The sequence below is a fragment of the Talpa occidentalis genome, unplaced genomic scaffold (genome assembly GCF_014898055.3).
Source record: "Talpa occidentalis isolate TD23 unplaced genomic scaffold, MPIMG_talOcc4v2.1 talOcc4.10, whole genome shotgun sequence".
NCBI lineage: Eukaryota > Metazoa > Chordata > Mammalia > Eulipotyphla > Talpidae > Talpa > Talpa occidentalis.
The window spans coordinates 5,253,686-5,263,948 of NW_023600993.1; the positions used below are offsets into that span (position 1 = coordinate 5,253,686).

Below are 10,263 nucleotides of genomic sequence, written 5' to 3' on the forward strand. Positions count from 1 at the left end.
AGAGCCGGGGTCGGCCTCCCCAGCACGTGCTCCTGCTTGGACACGGGTCCTTTTCGCTCCCCGCTGACCACGGGCCGGGGTGTTTTCGGCAGCGTGTGGATAAATTCCCAATTTGCACGGTAGCACACAGGTTGAGCGTTTATTCGCCCTGTACACGAGCCCGGCCGCGCGGGGGGCGGCGGCACGACCGTCGGGAAGCCCCCGAGCGCCAGCCGGGGGGGCAGAGGCGGGGGTCGCGGGCCATCACTCGGTCGGGGAGTCTGAAAGCAAGAGGCCGAGTCACAACGCTGAGTCCACCCCCGGCCAGGGCCGGCTGAGCCGGCCGTCCTGGCACGGAGCTGACGCCCGGGTGTTGGGGCGGGTGGGGGAGCCGTGGCCTCGGCCGCGGGCCGCGGCGTGAGCGAGTCCCTGGAGCGGAGCCTTGTGTCTGCTGTCCCGGTGGGCGAAGGTGATGCCCTGTGGGGGGGGTGGGGGGGGGCACCGGGGGCGCAGCACATGTCCAAGGGCAGGCGCCTGCCTCCCTGCTCCGGAAGCAGCTGGGGGGGCGGCGTGGAAGGGACCGAGGACGCCCGGGGACTGGCTGCGCGTCTGTGGCGGGACGGGCACGGTGGCTGCTGTGACGCCGCCGCCCAGCAAAGCTGCCGCGCCCCCGAAGGCCGTGCTCTCGGGGTGTGGGCGCCGTTGATGGCTCAGGGATTGGGGTTCACTGGGACCCTGAAGCTAGTCGCTCCGCTAGTTCCCGGACCGCGTGTGCTGCCCGCCTCCCTCGGGTCCAGCCCGGCCGCGCCGGTGCTTGCGCGGGGAAGAGGACGGCGCGGCAGCTCTCTCTCGGAGAGGCGGGGCGGGGGACAGAAACCTCGCCCACGGGGTGGGCTCACGTTTGGGGCTCCCTGGGAACCGGATTGACCCGGCCCGGCGAGGACTCACCCTTGGCCTCTTCCCAGAGGACGTCCTGAAGACACTTGCGCAGGGCCCGGCCGTGCTGGTGGGACTGCGCGCCCGACAGCTTGATGCCAGCGTCCAAGGGGGCGGTGAGCTAGGAGGGACCCAGGGGGCGTCAGGCCGCCCCCGCCCGCGCCGCAGGCGCGCCTCCCTCCCACCGGCGGCCCAGGGCTCTCGGGCTGTCACCCGGGGGTGGGGGCGTCCAGCCTCTACCCCTGGTGCCCCTTCTTGCCGCCCCCACCTCAGTGTTACACCTTCTCTCTAAATTGTTAATACAACTTTGGGGTCCCCCAGATCGCGTCACCCCCGCCTTGCAATTTTGGCTAACAGGGGGCTAGTTCTGAGTGGTAGGATTTCAGGCCTGACTGGGAAATCGGGGCGTGGGTCTAGCAGGTGTCCCCAGCCCTCAGCTGGGTGACGGTCACCACCCTCCTCACTTTCTCCTTCCCACTCCTCTCGACGTGCCCAGGCTCTGTCCTGCGGGGAAATCTGACAGGGTGCTGTGCCCTTTCTGTGCTCCGCGCCTGCCTTTCTGCGGGGAGAGCGCCCCGTCTTCCTGCTGTCCCAGTGGCCCGGGAGGTGCTGCACGGCTTGCAGAGCTTCGGGCAAGGGGACGGGCTGCCCGCCCCGGACCCCTTCAGGCAGGCAGCAGAGGCCCAGAGCGGGGCACAGTGGAGCCGGCGGCCAGGGACCGACAGCAGGACTCGGGGCCTGGCGCTGCGGCCGCCTCGGCGTGGACCCACCCTGGGCCCTGGATGGGCCCCTCTCCCCCGGGTGCGCCTGTGCCGCTACCCACACCGGGTGGGACGGCTCAGTCCAGGGTTCCAGGTGAGCAGGCGTGTTGCCTTGTGGGCAGTCCCTGCCTCCGTGCCCACTGGGTGGGGTGGGTGGGGACTGACGGACGAGTTGGGGGCGCTGGGCAGTGGGCCGTTTCTCCAAGGCAGCGTCAGGAAGCTGCGAAGTTAGGAGTTGCCCGGGTCCCCCGGAACCTCCTCCCCATCTGTGCTGACTGGGAGGTGGCCCCGGGCGGCCGCACCTGCCGCTTCACCGGGAAGCCTGGGTTGCAGGTCAAGGCTTGGCTGGGGGAGGTGAGGGGTACCGTGGGTGGGGCTCCGGGTCTGGGGCGGGTCAGGGTGCTGGGAGACGGGCGCCCTTCCGCTGCTCGCCGGCCAGCAGAGGGGGGTCTCCCTGGACGCCCCATCCGCGCTCAGTCCCAGCTCCACCCCCCGCCTGGCGCACGGAACTGCGCCTCTCTGAACCGGGGTTCTCTGGCCCGTCTCTGGTGCAACCCCGTTCCCAGGCCAGCCGTGTCCGGTCCTGACCGGGGGATGGGACTGGCAGCATCGGGGGCTCCCCGCGTGCTGCTCACAGGCCTTCCTGGACACTCGGGGAGGCCGCATGGAGGCCCCGCGCCCACCCCTTCCTCCTCCCTCGGCCTGCGTTGGGCTCCAGCTGTCCTCCTTGCCCCAGGCATGACTCCCGGCCTGGCCAGCGGCTGGTGCCCCTGGGGTGACTGGCTGCTGCCCAGGCTACTGCCCCGGCGCCCCCAGGGGAGGCCAGAGGGCCCTGGAGTCAGCCAGACTTGCTGTGGAGAAGCACCCTGAGTCTCTGGGCAGCTCCCTGCTCCTCGGGGCTTCATCTCTCGCCACCCTGGCTGCCGGCTCCCCTTTGAGATCAGTGGGTTCTGCCAGCGCCGCTGCTCCTGGCTCCTGCCCCCCCTTCTGTTGTGGCAGAGTGGCTGCTCTCAGCCCTGGTGGACAGACAGTGGCCGGCCGGGGCGCAAGTGCCCCGGAGCTGCGAGATGTGAGACGTGCAGGTCTCGGCGCCGCCCTCCCTCCGCCGCCGCCGCACTCCCGAAACCTCGGGCACCGACCCGGATTTCCAGCTCGTCCTCTGCCCCCTCCGCCTGGCTTCCGTCTTCCGGCCTTAGCCAGCCTTCCAGGGCTCGGGGCTGCAGTTTGGCCGGGGGCTTCTTGGACTCCTTTCTCTGCTGGAAAGAGGGGGCATTTTCTTGGGGCCCTAAGCCCCCACGTCCTTCCAGAGGGGATGGGGCCTGGGCCGGCCGTCCACTCTCCTTTGTGCGCTAGGCCGAGGCTGGAGCGCGAGGCCTGCAGGTGCACAGCGGTGGCTATGGGGGGTGGGGGGGGGACGTGATCCCCGCAGAACGGGGAAGCGTCTCACCTGCACCTTCTGGTGTTCTGGGCTCAGGAAGCTGGAGCCCCCCCAGGCCAGGTCCGCACAGAGCACGCTGAGGAGCAGCAGGCAGCAGAGGGTGGCCGGGGAGAGCATGGCCGCAGCTGGGGGGACAGGTGGGTCTGGTGGAGGGAGGGCCCGGGCAGCAAGCCCCCGCCCCCGAGCCCACTCTCCTCGGGGCCCCGCGGCCACGGCGACCTCGACCCGGGACCTGCGGGGTGCTGCGCTAGCAGCACTTGCCCCACCCCATGCCAGAGGGGCTCCCAGGGTAGGACCCCCAAGGAGCTTGTGCCCAGTTTCTTAAAAGGGGTTGATGAAGCTGAACCAGCAAGGTCCGTGGGGGACAAAGGGGTCGGGGGGCAGCTCCCCACCGGGTTGCCCCAGTAGTCAGAAGGGCTGGCGGTCCCGGTCAGGGGCACCTGTAACACCCCCACGCCCGCGGCAAGGAGAGGGTGCCTACCTGGGGTCCTGGTGGTGCGCCCCAGAGGCTGGCAGGCCCTTATGTAGGAGGCGCTGTGTTTGCTTTCCACCAGCGGCCCCATCTCGCAGCGGGGCGTGGGGGGGGGCTGTTTACATTCCTTGGCAGCTAGGAGCCGCCCCTCCTCTGGGCAGAAACCAGCCATGGAGGCCAGAGGCCCCGGGGGATTCCTGGGTTGGCCGGGGCACGTCTCACGCGCGGGCCTCCCTGGTTTGGGTGGGAGCGAGGGGGGTGGCCCGAGGGGGCTGCTGGGAGGGCAGAGCTCAGCCCCCCGCCGGCTCCCCTCGCTGTCCTGGAGGGGCCTCTGGTGGCCGGGCCGGGTCCCCTGCCTGGGGGCGGCTCCGCACGGGCTGGCGCAGCCAGGTATGAGGCACAGGCGGGACCTGGAGGCCGTGGGGCTGGCGCAGTAACTGCCCGTCGCCGCCGCGGGCCGTGAGGAATGAATGGCGGCAGGTGAAGACCCTCCTGGCCCGTGACGGAGCTGCCCTTGACGGCTCGGGGTTTCCGCTTTCACTGACGATTTTCATAGTCACCGTGTATGCTCAGGACACACGGCACGTGGTGGATTTGCACACCTGCTGGAGGAGGCCACGGAGGCTCAGCTAAACCCACCTTCCCAGGCAGAGACGCCAACAAGAAAAAGGAAGGAAAGTTCCTCCTAGTGATGGGAACGCGTGGGATTTATTGTTTCACCACTTTCTTCTCTCTCTCTCTCTCTCTCTCTCTCTCCCTCTCTCCCCCCCACCCCTCCCTCCCACCTTTGCTATTCCCGCACATCTCTGAGACCTACTTACTGTATAATTGGAAGTTTGTCCTTTGACCGCCTTCCTCCACACCCTGTGACTCAGGGATCCGTGAGCGCGCGCTCTGCCCGCGGGGGGCTGAGATTCCACGTGTAAATGAGCGTGAGTGACAGTCGGACTCATTTCTCTTTGAATAATGTCCTAAAGGTCCATTCTTGTCACCAGTGGGGGAATTTCCTTTTTACTTATTTTTTATTTTTGGGGAGCAGAACGGGCAGATCTATTGAAATCCACTGCTGAGGGGAGCAGCGGGGAGCCAGGAGAGGTCTGCAGTGCCCTGTGGGTAGCCCCCTGGCCAGGGATGGAACCCGTGCTGCAGAGGCTGCGCACAGCTTCATGGGTTGCGTCTTGACCCCTTGCGCCCCAGGGAGGCCCGCCTTCTGTGTTATTGGCTGAGCGAACTCCGCGGGGTGTCGCGCCACCTCTCCAGCCACCCGTGTGTTGCGGGCACGTGGGTTGCCTCCACGACGTGGCTGGTGAGTGATGCTGCTAGGAGCTCGGGGTGCAGACAGCCTTTCTGGTTGGTGTTTTGTCTCCTTTGGACACATTCCCAGATGTGGAATTGCTGGACCACGTGATGGTTGTTTTTCATGTTTCGAGGATGCTCCGTCCTGTTTCCAAAGTCCCCCCCCGCAGCCCCCCCCGCTCCTTTCCTCCAATCCTCAGTGACCTGCGCCCCTCGTCTTTCTGACAGGGCCCTACTCGCATGCCCCAGGGGCCAGGGACCCGGACGTCTCTCCGTGGACCTGACGGCCTTCCTCGCGGCGCGGGTCAGCGGTCTCTTCAGGCCCTTACCCGTGCATAAATTGGGTCATCCGGGTGTTCGCCGGGGAGTTCTGAGTTCTTCAGACACTGAGGCTACTCACCGCTCCTCAGATGTGCGGCTGGCAAACGCCTTTTTCCTTTCTGTGTGTTGTCTTTTCCGCGTGCCGATGGTCTCCGTGGCCGGCTGGAAGCTCTTCGGTTTGATCTGGACCTACTTGTTCACTTTAGATTTTGTTTGTGCTCGAGGTGTCTTACCCAGAAAGTCACGTAAGACTTTATTTCTGGTTCCATCTGAGTTTCATGGTTTCTGCTTTCACATTTAAGTCTTTAATCCATCTCAAGTGGGCTTGGGTGAGTGGCGTAAGGTAGGAGACTAGTTTTGTACCAGGCCCGCCGGACTTGCGAGCATGTCAGGTGTTCTTGAATGAAGCGCTCATTAACACGATGGGTTTCCTCTCCTGCCTGGGCCACGTCACCTCCTCGGATGCCAGGTAGTGACACCCAAGGGCTGAATTCGTTGTCTCTATAGAAGTTCCAGCTCTGCAGGGGAGGGGCTCACTGTAGGCTGGGGCTGGGGGCTGGAGCCTGGGCGGGCTCCAGGAAAGGCAGCTGGTGAACATGGAGCAGGGTGTTGGAGGGAGGACGCTGCTGCAGGCAGTGGTGTGCGCCGTGCGGGTGAGCAGGGCGTGGGCACAGACCGTTTGGAGCAAGAGTGGAAAGGCTGGGTGCTTGGAGGAGGGCGGCAATGGTGGGCAGTTGGGGTCATCACAAGGAAAGAACTAGAAGGCAGTCATGTACATCGTCTAGACAACTGCGTTCCCTAGGAGTGTGAACTCTAGGAGGGAGGGAGGCCGTGCAAGGTTCTTGAACAGAGTGACCGGGCATAGGGTCGGGACGGAGTTGCAAAGACCTAAGGACCTGGGCAGCTGACCCTCTTATTTCACTGGAAAAATACCGAACACCGGAGGGGTCACACATGGCTCTGGCAGAGACTGTCGTGGAGGCACAGGCAGGGCAGGCTTGAGCCCCTGGCAAGGATGTGGGGGACTGAGTAGCTCTTGCTGAAATCGTCACTGGCTGTGGCAGGGGCTGGAATCTGACCTCGACCCAAGACAGGGTCAGCCCATCTCCGGGAGGCCTTCTGGGATTCAGCTTAGGTGTCTTGGCCTCGGGGCTAGAAGGGCCAAAGGTAAAACCTGGGTGTGTGTGGATTCCTCAGAGGCTTGCAGCGTTTGCTGAGCGACCACGAAACCAAATCAAACTGCCCCAAAACCCAACCACGGCGACCAGGCAGCTGCTGAGACACGAAGCCTCTGCTCGACCCTGACCCCGAGGCCTGTGGAGGCAGAGCTGCCAGTGTTGATCTTAGATAACACCGCCCGCTAGCAAACACCACTGTGCTGTGTTCTCTTTGGAGAACTGGAGCTGGAAACCTCCCTGACCACATACCTCAGAGTCCAGGCTGTCTGGGGAAGAAAGGAAGATTCCTTTCTCGATACCTTTCTGGTATTCATCACAGGCTTTTGCTATATGGTCACCACGCGGCTCACATAGAACAACTTGCACGTGTAACAGTTTGTTGTAAGTTGATAATAGCTTAAGTTTGAACATAATCTTTTTTTTTAAAAAAAGATTTATTTATGCATACAAGAGCTACGGTGCAGGCCAGTGATGTGTGTGTGTGGGGGGGGAGGGGTTTGTATGTGAAAGGATTCACCAGAGTGGGGAACAGGCGGATTGACTGAAAATACACTGCTGAGGGCTAGTCAAGAGGTCTGCTGTGCCATGTGGGTAGCTCCGGGGCCGGGGATTGAACTCATGCTGCAGAGGCTGCCGATAGCTTCATAGTGTGGCGTCTTATCCCCATGCGCCACCAGGGAGGCCCAAGTTTGAACATATTCTAAAGTTCTACATTTTTACTCACCTCCCACATTTTTAAAAGATTTAATTTATTTATGCATACAAGAGCTGGAGTGCAGGCCAGAGGTGTGGGGAGTGAGAGGATTCACCAGAGACAGAGTGGAGTGGGGAACAGAACAGGCAGATGTACTGAAATCCACTGCTGAGGGGAGCAGCAGGCGAGGCTGGAGGGTGCCTCCCTGGCCGGGGATGGAACTCGAGCTGCAGAGGCTGCCCACAGCTTGATAGCGCTGTCTTTAACCCCTGCACCACCAGAGAGGCCCCCACATTTTGGTTTTGATGTCACCTTTCCTTATCTGGTGTGTCCCTTAACTAATTACTGTAGTTAGTTAATTGTCTTTTCTCACCTTCATGCTAGCTTTATGAGTGATAACCCACTCCCTTGGCTATATACTTCTCTTTACGTAAGATTTGTACTTTGACATGGTTTTCCTGTCGTGAATCGGCATCCTTTCTTTTCAGCTTTAAGAAGTCCCTTTACCCTGTGGGCTGCAGTCGTGATGATGGACTCCTTTAGCTTTTGCTTGTTTGAAACTCTGTCCCTCTCCAGTCTTGGATAACTTTGCTGCGTGGGGTATTCTTGATTGGATGTTTTAAATTCAGCATTTTAAATCTATCATGCCATGTCCTTCTGGGTTACACTTTGCTGCTTTGAAGGTTCTCTCCTTGTCTTGATTTTTGGCGGATTAATTATGGTGCCTTGCTGTGGGTCTTTCTGGGTGTCTCTTATTTGGAACTCTCCGGGCTTCCTGGATCTGCGTGTCTATTTCCTTCCCCAGGCTAGGGGCCCTGCTAGCCACTCTTCAGGTAAGTGTTCCGCCCCTTTCCTCTTCTGGACACTCGTGGCATAACATCAGGCAAGACCATTTCCTCACAAGGCCCTAAGTTTTGGCAATTCCCCCCCGCCCCAACCTTTTGCAGCTTAGATTGGATTTCTCCATCTCATCTTCGAGCTCACTTCGCCTGTTTTCTGTGTCGTCTGGTCTGCTGCTTAATACATTTTTCAGTTCAGTTATTGTTTTTCAGATGTTTGGCTTCCGTGAGACACTTCTATTTTTCTGTCCTGTGGACACCCTCACTGTGTCATCTGTTGTGTGGTTCGGTGACCAGCTTCAGAATCGGGTCATGACGTAACCTTCATCTCCATGTCAGTTTCCCTCTCTGTGGTTTTACCTTGTTCTTTCTTGTGGAACATTCACTTTGCTTGACTTTCTGTTTCGGCTCCTGTGTGTCAGTTGCAACCACCGCTCCCAAGTCTCGAGTGCCTGGGCTTGTGTAGACGGCCTGGCCCCAGTGACACTCCTTACATCCTCCTGCCTCTGGGCCTCGGTGTCCGAGCGGCCCACTTTGTCTCTAGTAGCTCCCAGTAGCTGAGGGCGTGTCAAGACCAGTCAGTTTTCCAAAGCTATTTCATGTCTTTGGTTTGGTTTTCTGGTTGTTTCTGGTGTGAGGGAAGTTCTTAGAGCTGTTACTCCCTCTTGGGCGGACACAACTCTTTTTTAGCTCCTTTTTAAAAGAAAGCCTGTGAATTACCTCCTAGTGCTGACAGCTGTTCTCGTGGCTTGCTGAGTTTTCTCTTCAGAATGCGAGTATTTAGTGGCACTTCTTGGCTCACCTGGCTCATAGGTCCATAAAAGTGCCCCGTTCGCCCCCCACGCCCCCCCCCCATGGGAGAATGGCCCACCCTTCATATTCCGGGTTCCTTCTGCTATTGTGGCTTTTGTGTGAGAGGGTTTAAGAGAACACTGACTGCTGCTCTCATCTTGCCCTAGTCAGAATCTTACCTTTGAAATTACTCTCCTACTCCCCGCATTCGGGAAGGACAGCTGCCCTGGACTGCCGCGTGGTGTTTCCACTTGAGTAACTGCCTATTTTGTCGTAATGAATATGGATTTTCTTTCCCAGGAAGGGCTAGCAGGTTACCAATCTAAACATAAACAGTAGATTGTGGTGACTTTATTTGTGCCCATTTTATCTTAACTTGGTGGTGTAAACTGCAAATAGAGCACAAGGCCAGGAGCCCACTGGCCAGCCCATGACATGAGGTCTTTCCTGCTCGACTGGTTTGTTGGTGGTGGGGAAGGCCAGGCCTGCCTGGGGGAGCGAGCTTGGAAGGGAAGGCAGGATGTGCGCAGAGCTGACCAGGTGGCAGCATGCTGTGTAGCCGCTGACAAGTGGGACAAGGTGCCTTCCGGGATAGGAAGGACGGGCCGTCTCCATATTCCCAGACAGCGTGGGTTCCGTGGCGTGTCTTGGGTGGCTCAGTGATCTGGGCCCTGTCTATTTTCTCAACTCAACTCGAGCAGTTCCACCTTCTCCCATTTTATGTATTACGATCTAAAATGTATTTTTTTAAAAAGAGGTTTTGCTGTTTAAAGACAGGAGTAGGTATAAGAGCAGCGGCTTCCACTTAGGTCTTCTGAGGCAGGTGGTCTGAAGTGGATTTATCCAAGCGCCTGGTGTAAAGGTCCAGTGCGGGTTCTGCCTGGGTCACACCCTCCTTGGCTCCAGAGTGGGGGCACTGACTTCGGGGTTAGAGGGCTCCAACACTGGCTCTGCCACTTGACATTGGACTCTCTGGGCAGGTCTTTTTGTTTTGTGCCAGTGTCCTCACATCAAGTTGGGGGCATGTACCTGTCCAGGCTTGCTGTGTTGCTTCCTGTGGGGAAGAGCCCAGCAGGTCTCAGTAATGGTGGCTGCTGACTGTGTGACTGCTGGTTCAGGCGAGGGGCCAGGGCCTCTGCTGAGAAGTGCATCTGGCTCAGGGTCATCTGGATTAGGACCAGAACCCCAGTCTGGACCACAGGCCCCTCTTTTCATTGGCAGGGGCAATAAACTGAACCACACCTGTGTTTCCCGCCGGCTTCTCAACTGTTTAAGCACAGGCCTGGGCCTGGGCCTGCGTGGTGCTTGGTGGGGGCCGCTCACAGGCATGAGCGTGCTGCGGGCATTCACAGGGCAGATTCAGCAGCTCCTCTCTGTAAGAGGCGGCCGTGTCCAGAGAGGACACAGCCTGAAGCCTGGCCGCGGCCTCCACCCCCGAAGGCTGAGCCCAGGGTGGGTGCTGCAGTCCCTGCAACGTGAGCCGAGCCAGGAGGTGCTCTCACAGCGACAGCACCTGTGGGCTGGGGTGAGCCAGGCCACGCAGGGCCCGGGTCTTGG

General features: G+C 60.4%; 1 protein-coding gene across 2 annotated transcripts; it reads right to left on the reverse strand.

Moving 5' to 3' along the window:
- Window positions 1–111: 111 nt before the first annotated feature.
- On the reverse strand, window positions 112–3,807 carry GHRL (ghrelin and obestatin prepropeptide). 2 transcript variants are annotated; one of them, XM_037522720.2, is made up of 5 exons: window positions 3,596–3,807; window positions 3,124–3,239; window positions 2,816–2,929; window positions 928–1,036; window positions 112–260 (listed from the first exon to the last, which is right to left on the reverse strand). In XM_037522720.2, the coding sequence occupies exons 1-5, from the start codon at window positions 3,756–3,758 to the stop codon at window positions 244–246; spliced, it is 519 nt and encodes a 172-aa protein (XP_037378617.1). In that variant the 5' UTR covers window positions 3,759–3,807; the 3' UTR covers window positions 112–243. The 2 variants fall into 2 exon arrangements, with proteins under 2 accessions (XP_037378617.1, XP_037378610.1); XM_037522713.1 differs by having other exon boundaries at window positions 2,816–2,932.
- Window positions 3,808–10,263: the final 6,456 nt, after the last annotated feature.

What these genes read in the sequence shown, in the direction of transcription:
- GHRL (XM_037522713.1), bottom strand. Translation starts at nt 3,758, where the DNA reads ATGGCTGGTTTCTGCCCAGAGGAGGGGCGGCTCCTAGCTGCCAAGGAA. An exon ending in GCGCACCACCAGGACCCCAG is followed by an intron (nt 3,240 to 3,595) that starts GTAGGCACCCTC and finishes CTGTCCCCCCAG; the next exon opens with CTGCGGCCATGCTCTCCCCG. An exon ending in CAGAACACCAGAAGGTGCAG is followed by an intron (nt 2,933 to 3,123) that starts GTGAGACGCTTC and finishes CCCTCTTTCCAG; the next exon opens with CAGAGAAAGGAGTCCAAGAA.